Source organism: Rhamphochromis sp. 'chilingali' (assembly GCF_963969265.1).
Source record: "Rhamphochromis sp. 'chilingali' genome assembly, chromosome: 12".
In the NCBI taxonomy this organism is placed as follows: domain Eukaryota; kingdom Metazoa; phylum Chordata; class Actinopteri; order Cichliformes; family Cichlidae; genus Rhamphochromis; species Rhamphochromis sp. 'chilingali'.
In genome coordinates, this window is record NC_137939.1 from 26,187,569 (window position 1) to 26,215,263 (window position 27,695).

At 41.8% G+C, this 27,695-nt stretch overlaps 1 protein-coding gene across 1 annotated transcript in view; it reads right to left on the reverse strand.

Annotated features, from left to right (window-relative positions):
* Window positions 1–22,264, reverse strand: part of LOC308406969 (sterile alpha motif domain-containing protein 10-like) — a 68,756-nt gene extending 46,492 nt beyond the window's left edge. Inside the window, exon 1 of the mRNA XM_080898313.1 lies at window positions 21,948–22,264. Coding sequence (XP_080754439.1) covers window positions 21,948–21,960 — 13 coding nt within the window. The 5' untranslated portion in view covers window positions 21,961–22,264. The remainder of the gene's footprint in view (window positions 1–21,947) is intronic.
* Between the last annotated feature and the right edge of the window lie 5,431 nt (window positions 22,265–27,695).

Below are 27,695 nucleotides of genomic sequence, written 5' to 3' on the forward strand. Positions count from 1 at the left end.
AAGGGGGAGGAGATGAGCTTGAATAATAGAATTTGAGTTGTGACCAGGGCTGAGCAAACCAGGGAACAGACAAGATGCTTTGTTATAAACAATTTTATAGTAACTACACCCTGAAATGAAACTTAAAACTTGACTTTGGCAATGCATAACTATTCTGGTACCCGTGTGTTTCATTGCAAAGTGATGAAAGGAGCAAAAAACAGCAGCCTGAAAACAAGGATGCTGCATAACGTCAAAACTAGCTCAACACTCAACACAAATGTGTATGAATTTGTTTTCTGTGTATAAAGAAATGTAGTTAAAATCATCAAACTGCCTATTTTGAATCTTTAATTCTTTTACTGTTTTCACATTGTTGCAAACTCAGGTCTCTTAATTGTTTCTGGTTAAAAATCTTTGCTGTGCCATCATCACCGCCTCCACCTTCAAATGTGGAAACACTCATGTGTTGTTTCTGTAAACACACCTTTATTATTGCTTTGAGAGTACATTAGGGCTGCCACGATTAGTCGACTAGTCACGATTACGTCGACTATCAAAATAATCGTTTGTGGCAGCCCTAGAGTACATTATGACGTATTATGTCGTTGAGGTAAGAGGGCTTGTTGTATGGGTCTCATTTCAAGCCCCGTATTTTTACACTTGACTCCGCCGTGGTGCAGTAGCTTTGGATCGTTCACACTTTAAAAATAATCCTCATTTATCTGATACTGACCTTTCTGCAAACCTGTGGCTCATCATCATGCTGTGGCCCCACAGCATATCCACTCTCTCTGACATCATACAAATCCAAGAGTTGAAAAATAAACTTGACCCAAGAATAAGAAACAGTCTGAATCCTGGCCTGACCTCTTTATTTCAAACTTTGACCATATGTAGTTCCTTTTACATTATAAAATGGAAAAGATCCTAACATAAAGGCAACTACAGTAAGACTGTAGCAAGCGGGTTGGTTGTAGTAATTAACTACAGAAAATTATCCTCTGAGTCATTAGCCATTTTCAGTGAAAAACTCAGTGTACATTAACCGCCTTGCACCAAATGCCAGATGGCAAGTAACAAAAGGGTGTGATATTAATAGTATACAGCATTCATACATCATCAAGCTTGTGTGAGTGTGGATTGGTCAGAACTGGCTGACAGAGACCTGGCTGGCATGTGAGGACACTACCCAGCAACTGAAATCACATTACCATGTGAATGTTTCAAATACTGAAAGTAAAGACATTGTAGATCTAGTACTACTTCACCTATACGGCCTACATATATGTACCGTTTACTGTATGACACTTTGGCAGTCTGCAGTAGGCATCCACTTACATAATGAATCCATAGAGTAATCATTACAATGAATCAGTGATTTTCCATTAAAGCCTCAAGTGTCACACGGCAACCAGTATCAGTGTTTATGTACATGTTTGTAAAATATTATTTAACAAGAACTACAGAGGTAACACAGATCAATCTGCCTATTCACAACTACTCAACTGCTATCATTCACAATGTGTGAAAAGCTTTGACAAATGTAATCAAATTAGCCTCATTAGGACTTAGAAATTAATCAAGGGAAATTAGACAAGGCATGAAAATTTACTTGAGGTGCTCAGACCGAGCAAAGCGTGGTATACATTTTCAAATACTCGTGACAGTGGCAGTGGTATCCCCAGGCAGATGTTATAATATTATAACTCAAACATGCAGAACTGTCCATCCAGAATTGTGCACTTTGCTGATTTAATTCCATGTTTAAAATTCACTTTTTCAGATGTTTCAGAGAGAGACTGTTTGTCAAACGTGCCGTCCTCCTCTACGCCACAGGAAATAATCCAAAATAATGATGGAAATGAAATGACATAACGTCTCTGCTAAGAACAAAATTGGCTTCTTAAACATGCGGTGTTTGTTTACAGCTGTTCCCCTGAGTGGCAAAACATCCTCAGTGAGTGGATTAACGGATGCTTGGGTGCAAAATATCAAAGCTCTGAAAAACTCAATTTCCTCCTCAACTTACAACCATGTCCTCGATAAAGCCAGCAGGAAATTAGTCATTTAACAGGTTATCGCAAAACAATAGCAGCATTCATCTCAATGTCAAAATATTATCTTTTCATTTAAAGAGCAGTTTAAGCCTATCACTGGAACCAAGAGCTATAAGCCAGATGGCGTGCTAATGAACTCTAAAGTGGTTCAAGCAATGAGACTAATAGGTTTTCTCGTTATTATTGTTTTGTTTTTTCCTCTAAATTGAAATTAAAGAAGCAATTTGAAAAAGCAAAATGCAGTATGGTAGTAGTTCCCAGTTCACACATACCTTCAGTGATAGCCTGAAAGGCTGTCCGGCAGGAATTTGCTAAACTTTGTCTGCTGATCATAGAGAAATCCTCTCTTCATACTATTACACGATAACTCCATATGGAGGTGGTGATCATCCACAAATGGCCTGTATTTTATATAGCGCTTTACTAGTCCCTAAGGACCCCAAAGCGCTTTACATATCCAGTCATCCACCCATTCACACACACATTCACACACTGGTGATGGCAAGCTACATTGTAGCCACAGCCACCCTGGGGCGCACTGACAGAGGCGAGGCTGCCGGACACTGGCGCCACCGGGCCCTCTGACCACCACCAGTAGGCAACGGGTGAAGTGTCTTGCCCAAGGACACAACGACCGAGACTGTCCAAGCCGGGGCTCGAACCTGCAACCTTCCGATTACAAGGCGAACTCCCAACTCTTGAGCCACGATCGCCCACAAGGGTTAAAAGCTCCTGGAGTGATGCAAGGGAGTCTGTGCACAAGCTGCCACTCATAAACACACACACAGTGGCCTACAGTGGTGAGTATGAGCCGCACTTATTTGTGATTGTCATGTGGTCTGTAAATCAATGCAGTGCACTCACACTGCGGTCTGGGTTCAGTACTCAATATGTTATTGAGTGTCCTTAAAGCTTTACTGTCACACAAACCCCGCTTTTGCTTATGTATGTCAGCACTCATGAAGCCTTCGCCACATATTAGAGAGGAAACATCGGAGCATAGCGTGGCCATAATAACCATTCAATAACACACAATGTACAAGCACACACACACACCCACACACACACACACACACTATTCTGCATAAATAAACACAAAGGTTATTGAACACCAGAGGATTTGCAAACAAAGAGGTGAATAAATGACCATTGTGAGCATTAGTTGATAATCTGCTCTACACCATCCCTGAATCCATACAAAGACGCCAGGATGAGGGGATAAAAGATGATAAAGAGGAGGGGGGAGTAGGCTTATCAAAAGAGTGGAGAGCTGGTGTGGGGGGGGAAAAGAGATAAAAGTTAATGCTCTGCAGAAGCTAAGAGGTAAACAGAGAAAGACAAAAGAGCACAGTGAGGCGAAAAGGAAAATGTGCCAATGAATCTGGAGCTGAGATAGATGGGTCGAGACTGAAGGCTCCAGACAGGGAGTTAGTTTGCAAGCAGCATGAATGATTAGAAACTCAGCAATAGAGGCGGTGATAGTGTTAACACTTCTGTCTGCCAACTGAAATATAACTCAGCGCTTTGAAGTTTTAAAAGTTTGTTGCAATGCTCATGTGATGCGATCCAGGAGGCTTCTTCTAATCTTTCGGGGAGGGGAGGGGAGGGGAGGGGAGGGAGAAAGGGAGAAAGGGAGAAAGGGAGAAAGAAAGAAAGAAAGAAAGAAAGAAAGAAAGAAAGAAAGAAAGAAAGAACCAACCAACCAACCAACCAACCAAAACAATCAGACACAGCCATGAAATTACTCTCCTCTTTTTTTATCTGTGCATTAGTAGTGAGACACAGAGCATGTAAACCTTTGCCCGCTTTCTTCATCCTTTTAAAGTGTGCCATTTGAGTTTTAAAAAGACGCAACAAAACCAAGGTTTTCGTCAGCAGCCGCAGCAGGTGTCTTCTGCGTGAACGTGAGCTGTCTGCCTGCGCCATCCTGTACGAATAGCTTGGCAGAAGCCCTCGCGGAGCTTGCTTGATTTCAGTATAGCAGCATGACAAATTAGCTCACACCTGGGGGCACTCGCCCATTCTCTGGTCTCTGTCGGTCCTTGTAGTCCCACCTGTCTCTGTAAGTCTCTGTACCATGTTGAGCTGATTGGGGGTCTGTCTCTCGCAGCCTAATTGCCATGTTATCAGCTCCACTCCGGCACTGCCACTTCGCCCAGGCCTTTCAGTCAGGTGGACATGCCAATTACTGCTCTTCTACACACACACACACACACACACACACACACACACACACACACACACACACACACACACACACACACACACACACACACACACACACACACACACACACACTTGTTCTTGCTCACTCAAATAGCTTCCGCAGCAGCTGATACATAGCGGGTAGTTTGGAATAAAAAAGGGGAAAGGAATCAAATCTCTGCACCACCTCTATGTACACATGCAGAAAAATACACACACCAAATCTAATAAAGTCTCAGCAGGAGTTTCTTGTCGGGGCCAAAGATCCCCGGGGTACCTTTCTACTTTCTCTCCTCTTAATCCTTTACTCCAAAACACACACTTTGTACCTATTTCATTTCTTGCCTTCCCTTCTTCTTATGGGCATTATTCAGCAGTTTGAAATTGCATGCATTCTCTTAGTTTCCTTTCTAGGAATGAATTGACATCAGTGTCATGTCTAGAGATTGGCAGTAGATGGAAATGTCTCTCTCCATCTCCTACTAGCAGCTCTAAAAGGTCCAAAACCAAAATGTCAAAATAAAAGCAAAGTCGTGGAGTTGCACTTCAATTTTCAGACTGTGTATTATAACGCATAATAAACAGTCCCTGTTTTATGGCATTTGGATTAGTGGTTCTATGTAGTCTTGCTGACAAATAAACACACACATACACACACACACTCAAACTGCAATTATCACATATGCATTGGTGGAGGAAATAAAACTGTCAAGGTTCAAGCCTGTGCTGAAAATCCTCATTTACCGTCACCCTCCCTGAAACTGAGAAACAGAAGCACATGGATAATATTTATATTGCATTTCATAGAGAGGCAGTGTAATTGAATGGGCTGAAATCCACAGCTACAATAGTAATAATATCTTGAGAAGAAACCAAATTCTCTGCTGTCGTGCTCTGTGTTGTTAGTGTTGCAGAATTGCCTCAGTGTCAAGCCAAGTACAGGCCGTAATGCACAACATCTGCCTAGAATTCAGTATTCTTTTCATTTCACCTGCCCCATAGATGAGGGTGCCTTTGCCTGCCTACACAACCTGCACTATGCACGGTTCTTTTGATGCATTTTCCTTTGGTTTGTTTCACTTATAACATTGAGCTCATACTAGTGCATCTCAAAGAGGTAGAATATCATGAAAAATGTATTCTGTTTTTGTAATTTCATTCAAAACAGTAAATTATTCTGTATTCAAGTGAAGTAACATATCAAGTGAAATATTCTCTCTTTTTTAAAAAAGAAATTGTTGATTATGGCATATAACTAATAAATAAGGGACCAATCAGCCAAGAATGTACAGGCACAGGTGTAATCTTCAAAAAATGGGTTTTATTATACCCCAAAAAAGACGTTACTACAAAAATTTACAGTAATGGAAACAAACTATTTTAAGGACTAAGTGGGCCCATAAAAGATGTCAAACAAAGAAAACAAGAAAACAAAATTCTACTCAAAAAATACTTAGCAACTTATATAGTAACTGAATAAACCATTTTAAACATCAAAGGGAAAAACCACAGACACAATAGCTAAACACATTGCAAGAGGACACCCCATTCTCCTGTGTGGTCACCAGATGGTTAAGTCCATTTGTTGGCCTCTGCACTTAAACCAGCTCTGCCCTCAGCTTCCTCTTTTACTTAAACCAGGAAGGACTGGAGCAGCAGCCAGGCAACTCAAACATATACCCATAGTATCCTGACAAAAGCAAACCAAATTGTGCACCATCATTTGAATTATTGCATACAGTTGTCATGTATTGAAACAAACTAACCAGATTAAAACCTTGTGCTGTATAGCTTCAGTGGCTTTAAATTAGCGTCATGCAAAAGTGAGATAGAAAGGTAAATATGAATATTACCAGAGTACTTCAATCACACTAATGGAAATCACCAAATTCAAATTTCAAATTCAAATTTTTTTTGTCACGTACACAGTCATACACAGTACGATATGTAGTGAAATGCTTGGACAACTGCTCGTGACCTAAAGAAAACAAAAAAGGCTATGAATAAGATAGGAAATAAATATGAAAAATTAAAAAGGGTAAATTTAACTAGGAAGGAATAAAATATAAATTAAGGTTAAAAATGAAATAACTGTACAACACAAATTAGAATGAAGGGTAAATTTAACTGGGAGAATAAGATAAAATATATAAATTAAAGTTGAAAATAAAATAACTGTACAACAAAATACACAATATAGAACTATATAAGAATGTATGAAGAAATATAAATAAATATATACACAATAACAGCAGCGTGATTTAAGTAATGAAGTGAAACAATGTCCAGAATGTCCAGTGTGTGTAAGAACTGTATGTGTGGGTCAGTACTGTGTGGTGGTGTGATTGAGAGACCGTATCGCCTGCGGGAAGAAGCTCCTCCTCAGTCTCTCTGTGTTGGTCTTCAGGGAGCGGAATCGCTTTCCTGACCTCAACAGAGAGAACAGTCTGTTGTTGGGATGGCTGAGGTCCTTCACGATCTTCCTGGCCTTGGTCCGGCACCGCCTGCTGTAGATTGAGTGCAGGTCAGGGAGCTCGGAGCGGATGGTGCGCTCAGCTGACCGCACAACCCTCTGTAGAGCTCGTCTGTCCTGCATGGTGCTGTTCCCGAACCAGGTTAAGATGTTTCCCGTCAGGATGCTCTCTATGGTGCACGAGTAAAAGTTCCTGAGCACCTTGGAGGGCAGTTGGAAGTCTCTCAAGCGTCTGAGGTGGTAGAGACGCTGACGGGCCTTTTCACCACGGTGTTGATGTGACAGGACCATGACAGGTCCTGCGTGATGTGAACTCTGAGGTATTTGAAGCTGTCCACTCTCTCCACTGGGCACTCGTTGATGACGGGGGTCTGGTAGTTCCTCTCCTGCTTAGTGCTGAAGTCCACTATCAGCTCCTTTGTCTTACTGACGTTTAGAAGGAGGTTGTTCCTCTGGCACCAGTTCTCCAGATTCCTAATCTCCTTCACGTAGGCCGTCTCGTTGTTATCAGAGATCAGGCCCACCACGACGGTGTCGTCAGCAAACTTGATGATGGTGGTGGAGCTGGTAGTGGCCACACAGTCATATGTGTACAAAGAGTACAGCAGGGGGCTCAGAACACACCCCTGGGGGGCTCCAGTGCTGAGAGTGGTGGAGGCTGAGACATGTCCGCCCATCCTTACTGCCTGTGGTCTGCCAGTTAGGAAGTTGGAGATCCACTGACACATAGATGAGCTGAGTCCCAGATGCTCCAGCTTGGTGGTGAGTGTGGAGGGAATTATGGTGTTAAATGCAGAGCTGTAGTCTATGAAGAGCATTTTAACATAATTCCCCCTTCTAGTGTTCAAGTGAGTGAGTGATGTGTGGAGGAGATGAGAGATGGCATCGTCTGTGGAACGATTTGGACGGTAAGCAAACTGTAGTGGGTCCAGTGTGTCTGGTAGTGAAGAAATGATGAAGTCTCTGACCAGGCGTTCAAAGCACTTCATCACTACTGAGGTGAGGGCTACAGGGCGATAGTCATTGAGAGAAGCAGGGTGGGGTTTCTTCGGGACAGGAACAATGATGGACTCTTTGAAGCATGTGGGGATCACCGACTGAGATAGAGAGATGTTGAATATCTCAGTGAACACAGGAGCTAGCTGGTATGCGCAGTCTCTTAGGATACGACCTGGGATGCCGTCTGGTCCTGCTGCTTTCCTGGTGTTCACTCTCTTGAAGGCTCTCCTTACTTCATGCTCGGAGATGACGAGCACGTTTCCGGTGCTGGCAGTATCTTCCTGTCTGCAGCCGTTAGCGCTGCTAGCACTAGCATTGTTGGAGTCCTTAGCTGCAGCCTCGAAGCGAGCATAGAAAGTGTTCAGCTCGTCTGCCCGAGTCACGGCCGCGTTCGTCATACCGGTTGTTGGTGCTTTATAGTCCGTTATTGTCCTTAGTCCCCGCCACAGGCTCCTAGAGTCACTCTGTTGGAGTTGTGACTCTAGTTTCCTCCCGTAGCACTGCTTCGCCTCTTTCACCGCCCTCCGCACGTTATATGACGCGGCTTTGTACGGGTCCATGTCCCCCGTCATGAGTCCCGTGTTGTAGGCAGCGGTGTGGGATCTCAGAGCGTCGCGGATGGTTTTATCCACCCACGGCTTCTTGTTGGGAAACGTTGTGATAGTCTTTGTCTCCACGGTATCATCCGCTAGTTTCCCGATGAATCCCACAACCGCTTCCGTAAACACGTTGACATCATCATCGGAGCTGTTTCTGAACATGCCCCAGTCTGCGTCATCGAGTGCGTCCTGTAACACGGCCACCGATTGATCCGTCCAGCGCGCGACCTTCCTCTGAACCGGAACTTCCTGTTTCAGCCTTTGTTTGTATTTTGGGATGAGGAAGATGGCGGCGTGATCAGATTTGCCAAAAGGAGGGCGGGATTGTGCCTTGTAGCCGTCCTTGACCGTAGTGTAGCAGTGGTCCAGTGTCCTTTCACCTCTGGTGGGGCAGGAGATGTGTTGACAAAAGTTCGGCGCTGCGCGTTTGAGGTTGGCGCTATTAAAGTCCCCCGTCACAATAAGCGCAGCGTCCCGGTGTTGTGTCTGGTGCTGTGTGAGTGCCTCATGCAGCTCGCATAAGGCGGTGACCGTGTCCGCTTGTGATGGAATATAAACGGCACTTATAATGACCGATGTAAATTCCCGAGGTAGATAAAAAGGACGACACATGATGGACAGTAGTTCCAGATTTGGTGTGCAGGAGCGTGTGAGAGGAACAACGTTCGCACTGTTGCACCAGTTGTTGTTCACCATTAAACACACGCCGCCTCCCCTTGACTTCCCCGAGTCCCGTGTCCTGTCCATGCGGTGAACCGAGAAGAACTCGGCCGGCTGGATGGCGTGGTCCGGCACCGCTGGGTTCAGCCATGTCTCGGTGAAGCAGAGGAGATTGCAGTCCAGAATGTCTCTCTGGAACTTTACCCTGGCCCTGAGGTCGTCAAGCTTGTTCTCCAGTGACTGGACGTTGGCGAGCAGGATGCTAGGCAGAGGTGTGCGGTGTGCACGAGCTCTCAGCCTGTTCCTGACGCCAGCTCGCTTCCCTCTAGGCCGCCGCCGCTTCCCTTTGTTCTCCCTCAAGATCTCACTCGGCCAGCTCGGATCCGGAGTTAAAAACTTCGAATTGTGAGTACATTGTAAACCAATAGAAACAAGAGTGTCACTGTCATACCTAATGTACCCAATGGTGGTGATTTTGCCGATTTAGAAACGCTGAAAACTAACTTAAAAAACAAAGACAAAGAAAAAGTGGTCGGAGCAGTCGTGACGGCAGCCGACCTCACCGGCGCCATCTTACCTCCAATAGAGCAACTCATTTTACTTGAATATTTCCGTCAATAAAGAACTGACTGTTTAGAAATATCTAGCTCTGACAAGCTCATCTGTTTGATCAGGTGTGCTGGTCTCCTCTTCCTCTTCACAATACCCCATACAGTAAATTCTCACTGGTGTTCAGTTCAAACGAGTTGGCCAACCAATCAACCACACACGATCAACAAACAATTTGGTTTTGGCACTGAGGGCAGGCGCTAACACCTGCTGGAAAAGGAAGTCAGCATCACCATGAAACTTGCCAGCACATGGAACCATGAAGTGCTCTAAAATCTCCAGGCAGACAGCTATGTTTCTCTGGACTTGATAAAACACCGTAGTCCTGCAGCAACACCATCACATTGCAGCACGTACACACACTACATCAAAACCCTTGACTTCTGTGTCTCTCTATGACTTTGATTTTCAATTGTAACACAAAATTTACTTTTATCTGTAAAGAGGACCAGCGACCAACAATCGAGTTCTTTTACTCCTTAGCGCAGGTAAGATATTGTCGTTCATTTGGGTGTAGTTTGACATTAAAAATGCTTAAGCCGTTGCCTCTATTCCAAAGATGTCAGTGTATGGTGGCCTTTGATGTTCTGACACCAGCATCAGACCGCTCCTTGTGAAACTTCCCTGAGTTCTCGAAGCAATGATCTTCTGTGTCTTACCCTCCTTTTGACTGTCATGATTATCATCTAGAAAATTATTTAATTCCAACACCATCAAATCAACTGTCTTCCCATGACTGTGATTACACATACTGAGCTAAACCAAGAGACACAAGGTATTTATACTATTTGAACAATAATTTATTCAAACTCAGAATTTATATTGTGAGAAACTTGTTTTTTTGTTTCTATAAGCTATAAATATAAAAGATTAAAACAAAAATAGTCCTGAAGAATTTTTGTTACATGAGTGTCATGTAAACTTAAGCTCGATCCAATAAAGTCATTGTGCCCCTTAAGCTGAATTCCACTTCAGCTATAAGTTACACTAATTTATACAGTGTGATAATGGAAAACACCCACATCGCCTGTGAGTTACTGAAGTGCAAGCTCAGTTTAATTATTCAGTTCAAAGTAATTTAGTGAATCTGCAACAATCATGGTAACCAGCATGACTGAGGATGACATCGAGTGGATAGGCATATGCAGGTCAAATTACCCCTCACGTCTATTCAAAAATATAGTGCTAAAGCATGGCCCTACTCGAAAATTGCAAAACAAATGGAAATATGTTGAGGATATTGTGTGCTGACAGTCAGCTGTCCTAGTGTGTGATGAGTTCATTGATCCATCTCGGCACCGAGAGAAAATGTCTCTCCTGTTTGTCTCCTGCTTTGCCTCTGCAATCTAACACAGATATTTTTGCACTTTTATAACCATGGCTGTTTTCTCTAAGAGTGTATATCCATCTATGGTTGCAATTATGCCTAGTGTTTATAAGAGCAGGCACTTTAAAAAGAAAAAAAAAAAGAAAAAAAGAATAGCATTACAAAAAAATTACAAAAAAACAAAAAGAAAAAAAAGTTTTCTAGACTAAGACTTGATGGTGTCTACAAAAGTAGGGATTGCCTGATCCAGCTTTTTCCTGGTCCAGTCTGATACTGATATCTTGGCTGTGGCTGAGTTCAAATATATTGTTGTAGCTTCGTGATGTGCCTCCAAACTGCTCTCTGTCTGTCATTAGCTCCATTCTACCTTAGCTTTGCCGCTAGCTGCAGCTCAGTGGCAAAGCAAACGCACAATAACATAGAACTGAATTGAATAGATCGTGCCAGTGGATTGCCTCATAGTCACAGATATCCTATCTAGATTTTTGGGCTTGAATTGGACAGGTAGCAAACCCAAATATTAAATCAGTGCATCAAAGGTGGGAACAAGAGACAAAAAAAGAAATGGGAGAGCCGCCTAGATGAAGTGAATCCAAGTGAGAAGGACACATGTTGAATTCCAGAGAGAGGGAAAGGGCATTGGTTAGAACTAAGAGTAAAGCTTCCGGTAAGAGGTCAAATTGAGGTGCACTAACACATGTTGTTACACTAATTAGACACTTCAGGCTATTTTTTTAAAGCATTTACTCAAACAAATATCTTTTTCGAGCTTGGTAAGTTGTCTTTGTGCCCATTTCCGTGGCTAATGCACCACAAAGCTCCATAAATAACAGGTTTTCAAACACTATCAGCTCTCTATTGATAACTCCCTAATGTTGGCTTCTAATGATGCCAGATGTTTCATAGAGAAGCAGAAACTGCTCTGGGCTCCTCTCAGAAACCAGCCAATTAATCACCCCCGTGTGTGCGTGTATGCTTGTTAAGCGCCAACACCAGTGCTTCTTGGTCAGAAGTGTTACAATTACTGAAACTACAGTCTCAGTAGTTTCAGTAATTGCGTTCCAAAACTGCAGTGCCAAACCAGCGCTACGCTCTCTTGTACTTTACTGAACCATTTCCATATTATTACCCAGCTACTCAGATGTCACAGCCAGACACTTATACGAATGCGCACACACACACACACACACACACACACACACACACACACACACACACACACACACACACACACACACACACACACACACACACACACACACAAATAAACACTAGTTGTTCCACAGATACATCACACTAACAATAGGGCATTAATGGCACAAGCGTGAGTGACCCATTTTGCTTCTTTTGCGTTATATCTCCCAGACATACACACACAGCCCTATCTCTGTGCCATCACATCTATTGATGTTAATGCACTGGCTGATTGTCTACCATTTTCACTTTAGATGAGACAGGCTGGGAGAGAAGAGTTTTATTATACAGACCTTAATTACATCACTTTCTGTCAAATTAGTGCACCTCAAACCCATCTCACATGATATCCCTACATTTACTGGCTGTGCTTTTCTCTTCTCTCAGTCATTGCAGAGAAATTTAAATCAGTTTTTTTTTTTTTTGGTCAAATCTGTTGGTCAGATCTGTTTCATCTCGTCATCCATTTCGAAAATCCACTGAAGGCAGGGACTTTCTTACAAGAATTATTCCTGACTTGTGTCAGTTTTTATTTCCAGCATTGTTCCAGACTCGGTGACTCGGCCCATCAGTGCAAACGTGCTGTGCACACACAAGTGGAAGGAAGAAAAAAATACTGTATATACAATACCCCACATAGCTATATCCCTAAAAGTAGTGTATGTGCATCTCTGTGTGTGTCTGCTTCTACCGAGATCCAAAGCCTGCAGAGCACCAGTGACCTGATATGTAGGGCGAGACCGACACACTGGGATGACAGCTTAGAGCCCGCCCCCACTAACTCTGACTGACAGCACCGTAACCTCGGCTGCCTCCCACGACAATAGTTTGGTCCTGGTTCCATTTTAACGTCTGTCATTCCTAGTTTGATATAACAGCTATTTCTGGAGCAAAATTCTATAAAAGCATAAGACTACAACCGGAGGACAAAAGCACATGAAGTGGAATGAGAGGAAATGTTTTGAGGGAGATATAATTGGACTCTGACAAACTGATTGCTGTTTATTCCCTTAAGCAACTGTAAAGAACTGCAAAAGTCTTAGATTGTTCTATGTGCTTAAAAAAAATTTATATATAGCTACAGGATTTTTGTCTTTTGCTCTAACAGCCATTATGACCAATACAGCACTTAGGCAATCACTTTCAGCAGCCTCTATCTATAACTCTTACGAGACACATCCATCCTAATCTAAGGATAAGTTGCAACAGCCGCATGTCTCAGTGGATTCAACTAAATCAGGTCAAAAGGGTGCAATCACTTAAAAGCGTAGTATTGTACACAAAGAGTGCCACGCTAAAGCCCAGTGTTTCCACCATGTGATGTCAGCGATCAAAGTAAAGGATCAAAACGACCACAAATTAATAGAGAACCAGGGCTAGAAGTGGAAATAATATAAGACAGGTAAGAATCTAAGAAGATTTTGTTTCAAAATCAAGCGCAGATAGAAACATTTTTTTTCAACACATGATCTTTATGTGCCGTATGAGAGATTGCCTTTGACATAATAGCCCCAATCTCTTTTTGAGAATGAATCACTTAAGAAGTCAAGAAGGGCCACATGAGGAAAAGTGGGTTACATTCAAGCTAAAATTACAGAATTTCTTCTTTTCAGCCTCCAGACATCTCCTGGGCTTGGACGTTAAAGTCAGTTCTTATTTGTGACTTAATTGCAGAAAATCGGATCACATGTACACACAAACGGGAACCTGAATGTCATATTAAACTACTCACATTTATCAGTGCATTTCGAGCATGTTATAAATCACTGTAATGTGTATTTTCCATGGTCTGAGGCACTTTTCGATAGCGCCATATGGCTTTTTCATCAGCCAGAGCTTCCCTTGGGTTTGGTAAGCATGGGAGTGAAAAAAGGAAATACAAAAAAAAAAAGTTTGTGAAGTGAAAATGTCACATGTTCAATGAACATGCAAAGAATTGTCGAACTGACATGGCTGGGGAGGGGCTTCTTTTTAATGTAACTTCAGAGAGGTACCATAGGGAAGAGAGAAGAGCCAGACAGGAATGTTTCCAAAAATCTCTTTAAAGATGATGAAAAGGAAGTGGAAATTAAGTGCATTTGAGAAAGATATATTGAGAACATATAAAATTAGGAAATAAAACACTGTATAAATGTGTGGGGGTAAATGCAGCTAACTAGAGAGCATACTGCTTGGCTTAAAGAGAGTCACTGTGCGTTGAGCTGCATTTAAACAACTCTTCCTCTCCACCTCGGCTGACACTTGGCTGCCTATTGACATGGTAAATTGAGGGCCTATTCGAACAGCACCGTGACAGCCAGAGGAGGCTATAGACCCTGCCAGTTGCTGTATATTCAAAGGAACTTTGTAATCATACACATCAGGGAACAGAGCAGGAAGGGAAAGAGTGGAATATGGACAGAAGGAAAAAGGAGCGCAACATAAGGTGGGCCGTATGGAGGTAGAGCGATTAAAAAGCGTGATTTATAGGCTGGAGCAGAGAAAGCGAGGGAACAGCTAAGTGACTGATAAGAGGGGAAGACGGAACACAAAATTGATTTCTATTTTTGGAAGAGGTGCGGGAGGAACGAGATTTAAACTTGTTCAATTTCAAAGTCACGCAAGCACACTTCAGTGGCTTAATATATACACGTAAACCGATGTAGAAGACACATCTCACATGCAGACGGACCCTGCCACACGCTCCTAGGTTATTATTAGGAGTAATGTAATTGTTTTTCGAGTGGATGAATGGATGTGACTTGTGCTCCTGACTATGCAAGGAGGTATGCATTGTTAGGGTGTAGCTGGAGCCATTAGCCATTTGGTGTAATGGGCAATCTGCTCCACAAGCTTCACTGACCCCCAGCATTTGGTAGGAGGAGCAGGCCAACCTATTAAAAAAAGAGTAAAAAGCTCCAAGCATACCCTATCACACAAGGCCACACTTAATTAGGCTGTTTGTTTAGCAGACTCTAATGGGAGAGTTAGCGACTGAGGGAAAGGGGTTGACTGCTCTCCTTGAAACTGCAGACTGAAAGACATCTGGCCAAGGATGAGGCTGAGGACACAAAGATATTAGTGGAACATGGCCTCCCGTTTGCTGCCATCTCATTTTCTCGGGACCGATGGTAATGATGGAGAGCAGAAATAAACAATAATGCGAGTCATTACAACTGAACTACCGCAATAATGGTCAAAAATAAAACTACACAGATGCTTTATCACAACAGCCAAAATTCAGTAATTAAATTGATCAAGTATGCGAGTGAGGGAAAATACAGTGAGTTAAGTCTGTAAGTAACAACAGAGTGATGCATGGGGGATACAACCACTGTATGAAATTAAAGCTAATTAGTGCAATCCTTCAGAAAAATTACATCTCTCTTTTTCTTCTGTCCCTACACCCTTTCAGTTCCTCTCCCTTGATCCTTCTCTGTGTGCAGAAGGCTAATTAAAATACAGAAATTGGATATGGGCCTGTGCGCACTTTAATTCAGCAAGAGGATAGAGAAAGGAAGCAGTGAGGGGGGAGAGGCGGGAGAAAAGTTGGAGCCAGGACAAGAATTTGGGAAAGGTGAGGCCTTGTCATCTGGCAGAGTATTACAGGCATGGCATTGGTATCAATGAGGGCACAGGGCAGACTCAATGAAAACAGTTGAGGTGTGACGCCTCAGAACAGAATCTTTCAGAAATCCACCGCACTGTGCTCTTGTTAATCCGCGACTTATTTACCCCGAAACAGGCTTCTCCTCTTTTACTCATTCATCAATCTGCGAAAGGCCTGCAGGATTAAAGCAGAAATGTTTATCCGCTGAACCGTACTGAGTCCATCTAAGTCCTACACATCGGGTCAGAGGTTAAAGCAGTTGGCGGTTGGTCTCACGGAGCCACAAAAAAACCCGTTACATCATTATCTCAGAAAATGTTTTCCACCAACAGCAACACTCTAATGCATAGGTGTCAAACTCTGGCCCGCGGGCCAAATTTGGCCCGCAGCCTAATTACATTTGGCCCGCGAAGCCATACCAAATTACTATCAGAGCTTGTCTACTGGTGTTATACAGCTAATATATATATATTGTTTAGTATTAAGCTTTGCTTGTTCCATATTCAGTTTTTCAGCAAAACCTGTTTGAGTCCATAAGAAAAGATTCATTCTTATATCTGGAGGAATAAATATATTTCAATAAATATTAACGTTAGCCCACGACTTTGTTCCAGTTTTGAATTTTGGCCCACTGTGTATTTGAGTTTGACACCCCTGCTCTAATGGATACCTGAGTTTGATCTAAACTTCATATTGTGTTACTAATACGACTGGCTTCACCCCGAATTACCAAGTGAGTTGTGCAACTTAAGTCATGTTTCTCTAGTTTTACCAGAGTTCATCTTGAAGGAAGTCTTACCAACCTGCAGCCATGTTGGGAAATCATCTGAATGATAATACATATATATATCCCTGGCTCGGCTTAGGGCTTTGAACATTTTTTTTATAAAACAGTAAGCCAAGAGAAGTTCACTTACCTAAAACTTTACTAACGTAACAAGTACAAGAGCTCGCCTAATACTTTATTGGGTATACTTCTTCAACTGCTCTTTAACACAAATATCTCATCAACAATCATGTGGCTGCAACTCAATGCATTTAGGCATAGTTTCAAATGAATGGGAAAGAAACATGTTTTCAGTATCAAGGTTTTTAGTAAGTGCTTCAGAAACTGCTGATATACTGTGATTTTCCTGTGTAGACATCTTTAAAGCTTACAAAGAAAAGTCCATAAAAGGGAAAATATATTTAGTGAGCAGCAGTTCTTTGAGTGAAAAGGCCAAATCAGTGTCAGAAAGGAGAATGAACAGACTGCAGCAGATTCCAGCAGAAGACCATACTGGATGCCTTGTTTGTCAGCTAAGAACAGGAAAGTACAGTTCACACAGGCTCACTACAATTGGAGAACAGAAAATTGAAATAAAAAACGTTTCCTGGTCTGATGAGTCTTGATTACTGCTACAATATTTGGATGGCAGGGTCAAAATTTTGTGCATACACCATGAAAAGATGATTCCATCCTGCCTTGTATCATTGGTGTAATGAGTGGGGGATATTTAATATTTTCTTGGCAATCTTTGGGCCCCTTAGTACCAACTGAGCATCATTTAAACACCACAGTCTACCTGAGTAAGTCAAAACCAAAGTCTGTGGTTTTGCCCAAAAGTTATTCTCACCAGTGATGAGACCCAGAAAGGCAGAAATATCATTATGAACAAGAACATATAAAAAGGAGGTAAGAAGCTTATTGAGGAATTAAAATTATTTTGTACAAAAATATCTCATTATTTTGGAGAGCGTAATAGTGGATGACACTTGAGGCTTCTCGAATAACATACTACAATCTCTAATCAAATTATCAGCAGCTGAATTGGTTTAAAAAACAAAGTTAAAATTTAAGTAATGCAAAGATATTACAGGTTTCCTTTATAGACAAAAATAAATAAAATTAAGACTGAATACACATCTCATATTTTTCTAATAATAAATGCTTCATTGGTACTCTCATATCAATATTTTCTCATGAAAAGGTCACTTTCTCATTTTTCTCATATAGCATGATGATGTCATATCATATATCATACTTTTCTTTTAAAATAACATTTCAAATGTTTCATGAGATAATCATTTCCTTCATATTATCCAGTCGATTTAGCTACAATATATGAAAAAGGTGGGAAAAGGACAAACTACAAAATTATGGCCCAACCTTTCTATTATAAACATACATTACTATGTACAGACATAATCATTTCAGTATTCTCTTGAGTGAGCTACAAGAATATCATCACTTGAAAAAAATGGTAGCCAAAGCTATGAAGAAACTAATAACAATAATATATCCTTCAGCTGATAAAACACCTTATGGAAACTTCTCAGGGCTCTTGTTAATGTGGTCTTGGAATTCCAGTTACTGTACAAGATTGCACAAACACATCCCCCCTGTTTCCTCTATCCCTCTGTCAATTTAGCCTTTATTCCTCTCTCTGCGAGTCTAAAATGCACATGCTCATACCAGGTGCAGCTGCAGGGCAGCAGTGGATCAGAGAGCTGATGATGGATGACTGGAGTGCATGAGTGTGTGTGCATGCGTGTGTTAAAGAGGATTCTCCATGCATTATATTGAGTGGCACACCCTCCTGCTGTGAGGAAGCACGGGATGATGATGGACACGGCAAAGAGGTTAACAGCTTGCACGCTCCCTGACAAGCATAAACACATGAAATTGCTGTATAACCCCTCCATGCCACTGTAGCTGAGAGGGTTAGCACACCATTACCATATTACCCAACTACAGAGGCCCCAAACACATTTGGCTCCAGCACCAAATGGATGCACTCTCTAGCAGGCGATATAGCACACACCAGGAAAACAACAAAGTTTGTCTGTTTACAGCTAACACTCCTCCTGCCACAGCGCCTCACTCAGAGGGGTGTTAGCTTCCCTTATGCTTCATCAACATGTTCACACATACAAACACAAATGGATGCATTGACCAAAGCATGTGTGCATATTTGGCTTCTCAGTGGAAAGGGGCAGTTCATTTAAAACCAAATGAGCACACAATGGTGTGACCTGATCTGAAGAAACGCTACTTATTTGTGCTTTGGGGCTTTTGAAGAAAGGGTTAACCATCATTTGGAGGAAGGACAACACAATAGATTATTCAAGGAGCGTGTAACTAGGCCATAGTTGTTCATTTTTATGAATTATTTTATGGTAGAACTACATTTTCAGAGTAATTAAAAGAAAATAATGCTGCAGCATGTCTGTCTTTTAGAAGAAAATTACAGTACAAACATTCCTCATGTTTAAGCCCCCATCCTACAGTAGGTGTCCATCATGAACCATGGCAAACAGCCACTATCGACCCTTCTTTGTCCTATAACAGCTGGTGGCTCAAGAGTTGGGCGTTCGCCTTGTAATCGGAAGGTTGCCGGTTCGAGCCCCGGCTTGGACAGTCTCGGTCGTTGTGTCCTTGGGCAAGACACTTCACCCGTTGCCTACTGGTGGTGGTCAGAGGGCCCGGTGGCGCCAGTGTCCGGCAGCCTCGCCTCTGTCAGTGCGCCCCAGGGTGGCTGTGGCTACAAAGTAGCTTGCCATCACCAGTGTGTGAATGTGTGTGTGAATGGGTGGATGACTGGATATGTAAAGCGCTTTGGGGTACTTAGGGACTAGTAAAGCGCTATATAAATACAGGCCATTTACCATTCTTTGGCAGGCTTTCTACCAACATGCCCAGAGAGAGACACAAATAAATGTGTTGTTTATAGATTCAGATCCAGCTGTGCGCTTGTCTCTGTGTGGGCCTGTCAGGTTGGTGGTGTGGGCATGGCTTTTGGCTTTTTTTTTTTTGTATGTCTGAGTGTGTGTGCTTATGTCTCGCTGTATTATGGATGGATGGAAACCATGCTGGAATGCTCTATCCTGGCCCAAAATCTTTGGATATGCTGCTGCTGGGCTTGGCCAGGCTTGCCTTTTGGAGGACACACACTGGGTTGCCCCCATGTCTATCGCTAATGTGAACATGGGATGAAGCCTGCTGTCCTCTCCTCTGGAGAAAAAAAAATCCTGCTCATCCTAAACAATGAGCACTGGACGGCACAGTGGCCCACTTGGATCATTTGTATGGCTGCTTATCTCAGATATGACAACAGAGCCAGATGTCCTGGATGATTTAAGCAAACATCTGATGAATTTCATCCAATCGGAATTGCCTAACGTAGAGGGGAATATAATTATATAGCTTGACTTGCTGTGCAGCAGGCAGCAAGGAGAAAAATGTAATTCCCTCAGCAATTTACATGAAGATGAGGCAAAATGTCTATTATACCATTTAAAATGCAGATCAGCTCTTGTAAATGATAGTGTCACAGGCCGGTTGCCGAGAGCCTACCTCACAATAACACTAAAGTCTCCTGGCATATGAAAATCAATGCAATGCATTATCAGTCAGTGTCGCTTTGGTTCTGTACGTACCCAACTGAAAGTAATCACAGTTCACAAATTGGATGTAAACTCGGTTAACAATTATCTAAATTCCTCAAATAGACTCTTAAACTTTCTTTCTAAAAGTTTTAAATAAGAGACAAAATCTTCTTAAATAAGTATCCGTGCCCTATAACTTATTGCAGATGTTAGTAAGTCTGATATCGTTTCCTAGCTGTATAGTCATCCCCATGCATGTCTTCAAGCAGTGATACTGTCTTTTTGGACCCATATTCATTAAAGTTTAAGTGGCACAGCAGTGTCAGGGTGGCATCAGCGCCCAAGGCTCTGAGTAAATTAATGATGCTTAAGTAAACTATGGATTAATTATGGATTGTCCAATGTGTCAGTATGCACGTATGCATATCTGACTGAGCCTCCACCTTGCAATCATGCTAATGAAGAGCTAACCTGCTTCAGTAGACAGAGGACAGATGGAAACCCCACTTGGCACTACACCAACGCTCTCACACACATTATTGCCCTTGAGCAAAGAGAGGCTCTGATTAGGCTTCACTTAAGTTAGTTAGCCGGGAGCTAACACCAACCACCCAAGCGCGGGAAAGAGAAAGTGGCAGGACAAAAAACAAGGGTACAAACAATTCAAAAAAACACCGAAGAGCTTTTTTTGCACAGTATATTAATGTCTAATTCGTTTGGTCCCCTGAAGCTAGGGTAAGTGGGCTGGGTGGGGGGGGGGGGGGGGGGGGGAAGACAATCAGAGCTCTGCAAAGAGAAATTTGTTTTGAGCTGAGGCTGCGTAAAATGTGACCTCATAACAAAAACAAAAGGAAAAAATGGGTAGGATTTATTTCAACATGTTTTCAGGGGAATTTTGGTTTTTAAAGACATCACTTTGATACGCAAAATCTAAATTTCAGTCATGTTTCCAAGCAAAACAAAGCTGCTAAACGGCTTTTGTAGTTTACTATCAGTTTCTTTTCTAGCTTTTCATAAAACAAACAGTAATTAATGAATGAAGAACAGTCATCAGATCAATCAGCAGATTTAAAAGAAAAGAGAGAGCTATGGATTGCCATTCTTTGTAGTGTATGCCATCCTTTCAATCCAGATCTAAAAGCAACAAATTCTGTTTTGTGAGGGGTGGGGTTGGTGGTGCTTTGAAAGGATGGGGGTGGGTTATTGTGCTTACATGACTGATGAAGTCATATTTCATACTTGTGTAACAGCAAAACAAAAGCATGAATAACAAAGAATACAGCATCATTGTTATTCTTCAGCTGGTAATGTATTCAGGTGAGCCAGACGCTGGACAAATACAATCAAGTACAAAGAAACCATGGGTAACACTGAACCTCCAATACAGTCTTCTTTCCTGTAAAACAAAGACTTTGGCTACTTAACTGGACGTTACAGCTGGGTATTTTTGACTACATGCAAGTTTAAAAGTCTTTTTTCTCAAAGGTAAATTTAACATGACAGAGAAGACTAAATCCACATTTATTTTGAAAAGTTCTTACCTGAAATCCTGTCAGAAACAACTTTGCAGATTTACTTATTCATTTATTTTTCCTGAGGATAGTTGAAATCTAGAGGCTATTCCACAATAAAGAAAACATATATAAAATAATCTCCATAGAAACATTTCCTGCTACTTAAAGGCATTTTTATTTCCCTTTACCAAAAATAGCATCATAAATGTTCTATAAAAAACAATAGATGTGGTGCAAATGTGATATGGTGTCAAAGAAAACCCCAAAGTAGCTTATAAAGTCACAGTTAGAGACCAGCTCATGCCCCGTATGAATACCCACTGTGGATATGGGTAAGATGCTCTAGTAAAGGGAATAGTAGGCGCTCTTACCGTCCACAGCCATAGTCGGTCTCAGCGTGTATCTCTCCGTGGTGTCAACAGGACTCTCTCATTCTTCTGCCAGACGGATAAAATGTAGGCTACTGAGCGTGAGAGATGAAGAGCGCTTCCTGCCCCTTCTAACCTATGTGAGCATGGAGACAGCTCTTACTGCTGTTAGTACTGGGAGAAAAGAAAAACCTAGATCACACTCTTCCTCTCTGTCGGTTCACGGCCATTTGGTCTCCGGGATGCCGGGACCAGTCCGCTATGAAACTGCTCCTTCAGTATCTCCGCCCCCCCTCCCTCCGTACCTGACCGGCTGGAGACAAAAGGTCATTACGCCCCGACACCAGCTGTTATAGGACACAGACGCCGCTCTCTCTCTCACTCCCTCTCTCTCTTTCTCTCTCACCCCACGCACAAACACATCCACGCCTCTTTTTTGTTAAATCACGAGCGACGATAGAGATTCACATAACACAGAACCCCCCACCCCCTTTTTCTTAAAAATGTCCAGAAAAACTTTCGTCTTCCAACTATATTGTTATTGTCATAATAATAATAATAATAATAATAATAATAATAATAATAATAATATAGAAGTTTTCTCTGATGTTTGCTTGAAACCTTCTAGTTTCCTCAACCTAAAGTTTCCAAGTTCTGCACACTGGGACAGCAATCGGATAAAATGACCCATTACAGAAAGCCTGGTTATCATATACTGCAGCATTGTGGTTTCACTAAGGGTCCGACAGGAGGAAGAAGAACGGTCAAAATGAAAACAGCATCAGCGGGGCAGTATAGTCAGTGAGTTTTGCTCACTTTTTACTATAGCTACCAACACAAATGTTATCTAAAGAAAATTATGCAGCCACATTGTCACTGTAACTTTCTTTGCCTAAATTTAATCTGATTGTTTTGGGACTGCTCCAATATTGATATTACCTGTTATATTAAACATGTTTCCTCATACCAATTTTGTTAAACGTTTAAATGTAGTTCAAATATAGAGTGAAGAAGTGCTGAAAGACTTTACAATAGATATGTTATTTTTCATCCGTTCGTTCTTTCCCTGCCATTATTAGCACACTTCTTCTAACCATCAGTAAATCTATCACTGTCCACACTCCTCCCAAGGGATCTGTGTCTAGAACCAAACCAGATCTTTTGCTTGTTAGGCAAATGTGCAAATCACTACATTAGAGCCACTCAAATCAGAGAAGACATTATGGATCTTTATTTGCCTTCACAATAGTACGCTGATGAATGAAGTGTTTCATTTAGTTTATTTGTGTGTCTGTGTGTGTGCAAAAACTGGTCCTCTGCATTGAGTGGAAAGAACAGAAGAAATTTTAAGTACGTGTTTTTGCTACCATCTATGTGAGCAGAAGGTCTCAAACCACAAACCAAGAAGCAGAAATGTGGAGAGATCCTCTGGCAGCAAAACCTAAAAACAGCCATCCCCCTGTAGACATCCACGTCAGCTGCTATTTGCCCGTCAAACAACCGAGCTTCACTTCAAAGCGGAGAATATGGGAGAAAGTTGTGAACGTGTCTTTGTCAATATAATCTCACAGCATATCCGACTAATTGATTCTGCTGGCATTCAGATACATGCAGATTGCTCTGCACCAGTGCTTTTTGTGTGTGTGTAGAACAGTCGAGAGATATGTCCCTGAAAGACTCCATCAGTCTGCGGAAGAAGATGGGGGCCCTCCCTAAAGCTCAGGCACTGCACTGGATCATCAAAGGGTGAACAACAAGGAACAAAGGACTAGCTGGTCCATCAGGGCTTCACCAAAATACATGCTGATTGGGAGTGAGCCTGCCAGACACGCCAACACACACATGCACGGATTTACTGTATACATAATGTTAATACACACATACACACACATGCACACACACACATTTGCATTCACTCCCTCACACTCACAGAGTCAGAGCTTAATTTAGAAGTGTGTTCTCTATGCCTGTAAGGACATTTTGTCATGTAAAAAAAATTGAGCGGTTGAACCCTTGCATCTTTAATTCAGAGGGTGGTCTGTGTGCTGAATAATGAATAGAACGGGTCCAACAGAGATCAAGAGAGAGACAAACTTGCTAAGAACCACAGGGTCTCAGGTGACAGCAACACAGCAGCTAAAGTATGAGTAACTCTTGCGGGGGAGGGAGTAGAGGTATCTCAGTGCAGATAAAGAAGAGAACAACAGCAAAGGGGCATGAAAAGTGTTATTGTTTGTAGTCATTCATTACTTTTTATAATTCATTCTTCAGTCGGCAGCAGGAGCACAAGCTGAGAGTTTTGTTAAAGCATTTTTAGTGAGATAAGCAGTATCAGTGAAAGGTTAGAGTGATGGTGACTAAGAGAGTGTTTGCCTCCATTTATTTTATAATACAATATTCAGTATAACTGATATATGAAACCATTAATATTTCTCTGATAATGCTGTACCAGCATTATCAACCCTAACTCCATGCCATTTGTTTTCTTTGGGTTCTTTTGCTTCGGACAGTGCAAAACTAGCAAAATCTAAACGCAAACACATCCACGCATGCCATTTAAAAATGCACTTTTTGAAAAGCAGACAGAGCTTTCCAACAACATAAACAACAGCAGCAAGCAGTATGCTTGTACTGCTAACAACCAGATTGCAGCTGCTGATGAAAAAGGAGTGTCTTGGACTTGTGTTAGAGCTCCCTTCAAAGAGAGAGGGAGAAAGAGAGCCCTTCCTCAAGAAGCACAGAGAAGCTATTGATAGTGGAGTGTGGCATCAGCCTCACCAAAGCTGGTGTCATGGTGAGCGGCTGTCCCTGAGTTGGCAGTGAAGAATAATAGTGCCAAATACAACAGTAAAATGGATAGAGAAGGGCAGCCAAGGGAAGACCGGATAAACCTTGGGTGCATCTAAATGGCTCAGAAACAGAAAAGATTCAAAGAGGTTGGATATCAGTAAAACAGAAGAGTCGTCTTCTCTCTACACTTAATGTGATCTGAAAGGGGGGATGCTTTTTTTTCTGGTGAAAGTGAAAGCAATCTAATGAATTCCCATAGGAAGCTATTTACTCCACTGAGATGAGTGCAGATGATAGAGAGGAATCCACTTTATAGCGTTAAGTTGTGGCCCTGAGCTGCTTTCCTAATCAAAGACTTGGGAGAGTATTTGGCAATTCTGTGTGCATATTGAGGAGAGGCCTCCTTTGAAAGTGTTGCGTCCCCTTTCTAGATTTATTCCGGATGTGGACCAAAAGATGACAGACACATTTGAGAGATATATTCCCTTTACCACTCCCTGATCACTACCTCTTTTCGCCTGCTCCACATGCAATACATGTATGCACGTATACATTTGCTCATGTGCAGAAGGAGGAAGGGATGGAACACAATTCAGATGCCACAACCTCCTTCACAGTAGCCACACCCATGCAAATGTGCACAGTGTAACCATGTTGCTGTCTCTTTAATGACCTTCTTGAACTCTGCTGTTTGAATTGACTCTGCTGACCACGTGGGGATCATGACCTCATTCCACACCACTGCAAAGGTCTTTGAAGTCTTACAGAAGAGCTTTATTCTTGTTTGTCTTATGTTTACGTTAAATACTGTATATGAAGCAAATCAAGAATGTCATCCTTGTGGCTGAATGTCAATGATGCCAGTAATGTGTCCATGGGTTAAATACAATGATTTTTAAGGTACTGTGTACAGATTTTTACTAATTACAGTTTTTCTCCATCGCTTTGGTGCAGTTCTCACATCAGGAACTTCATTTTCACTAACTCTTAATTAACACATTTCCCCACTCACATTAGCCTTTCTATTTGGTCTCTGTCTACACTGTACACTGCTATTGTGTCTCTCACTTTCCTTAACACTCTGCAGCATTGTTGGAGAGTATTTTCAAATTACTTCAAATTACTTACTTCAAACATTTTACTTTTTTCACTGACAGTGACAGACCTACAGGAACCTCATCTTCAGCTGAAAGCTAATATAAACATATGTTCTCAGAAAAGGTTAATTGGAAAAAAATAGAAATACATACTCTTGTGTCACAGGTTGATGTCATGGCGCTGTTAATTACACACAAGCATATACTATACATATACTCACTTGCTACTTTATTAGTTACACCTTGCAAGCCTCAAGGTGGAGCGTCATTTGCCTTCAGAAATACTTCAAGTCTTTGTGACATAGATTCATCAATGTGCTTAGAAATTTTGCTCCATGTTTAGATGATAGCATTGCACAGCTGCAGAAGATTTGTCAGCTGCTCATCCAAATTTCTCCTTCCTCTAAGCTGTTTTACTGGACTAAGATCTGATGACTGTGGAGGCCACTGGAGTTCAGTGTTTTTCAATCTTTTATTGTCTAATTTTGGGGAATCAGTGCAAAATGTAGCCTCAGTTTCCCGTTCTTAGCTGACAGGTGTTGCACCTAGCACAGTCTTCTGTTGCTGTTGCGCTTTCTGAGATGCTCTTCTGCATAACTTGTTTGTAATGAGTGGTTATGTAAGTTACTTCTCCCTTTCTATCAGCTCAAAGTAATCTGCCCATTCTCTTCTGACATCAACAAGGTATTTTCACCCTAAGAATTGCTGGTCACTGAATGTTTTCTCATTTTAGATAATTCCATGTAAACCCTGGAGATGGTTGTGGAGGAAAATCCCAGTACATCAACAATGTCTGAAATACCCACACCAGCCCATCTGACATCAACAACCATGCCACATTCGATCATCTTTCATCCTTATTCTGATGCTTGGGTTGAACTTCAGCAGCCTGTCCTGACCATGTCTACATGCTGAAATGCACTGAGTTGCTGCTGATGTGAAAGGCTGATTAGATATCTGGATTACTGTGCCTAATACCTAATAAAGTGGGTGCTGAATGTTTGTACTGTGACTTTACTGGACTATACCTTAGTTGGTTCTATGTTCACAGACTGTATCTATTTTCTTTGTCTTTTATGGTGGTTTTATTTTGCTTTTCTCAAATTTCATTTAGTTAAAAATCCTTCACATTTCATTTTTATGCCTGAAAAATGTTCACTTCCCATTCAGCCTACATTTTTAAGACTTTTTCCAAAGGCAGTAAGGTTTTGAGAAAAAAACTAAACACTTTGATGACTTTAAAAGGTGGTGAATCTGTTTTTCATTCATCAGGGAGTTGAAGTATTGAAGTATTTTGGTACATGTGAAATATGGAGGACCACAAGAGCCATGCGCATCGAAATAAAGAAGTCTGTGCTTAAATAATGAATTGTAGAATAAATTCTGCATTTGTAAATTCATTTTTGAATTCCAATTTAATAAACTGCATTTCAAAAATCCATTTCCCTTTCCTGTTCGCTCAGGGATTAGCTGCTGGATTAGCTCTTCGATTAACAATTTCCTTGCGGCTATTCAAATTAGCCACATCGAGGAAAGTAAGGAGCTCTCTGATTGGTTGGACAGATACAGGCTGTCTGCCTGGATTTTTCTAGCTCATAGCTTCGCCCTGCTAAGAAGCGTGTGTGCTTGTACAAAGGCCGTTCAGCCTCAGGATTTACACTCGGCTCCACGCTGTGGTGTAATCTATATTGATGTACATCATGCGCCACTAGGCGGCAGTACTTACCCTTTAGTCAGGAAATGATGGCATGTAATCAGACGAGAGTAAGCTAAAATAAAAGATGGTTGTTGCTCCACGTTATCGCTTGAGCGGGGAGTTTTATTCAAGAGCCCAACACAACACACGCGGATATGTGAAGAATGA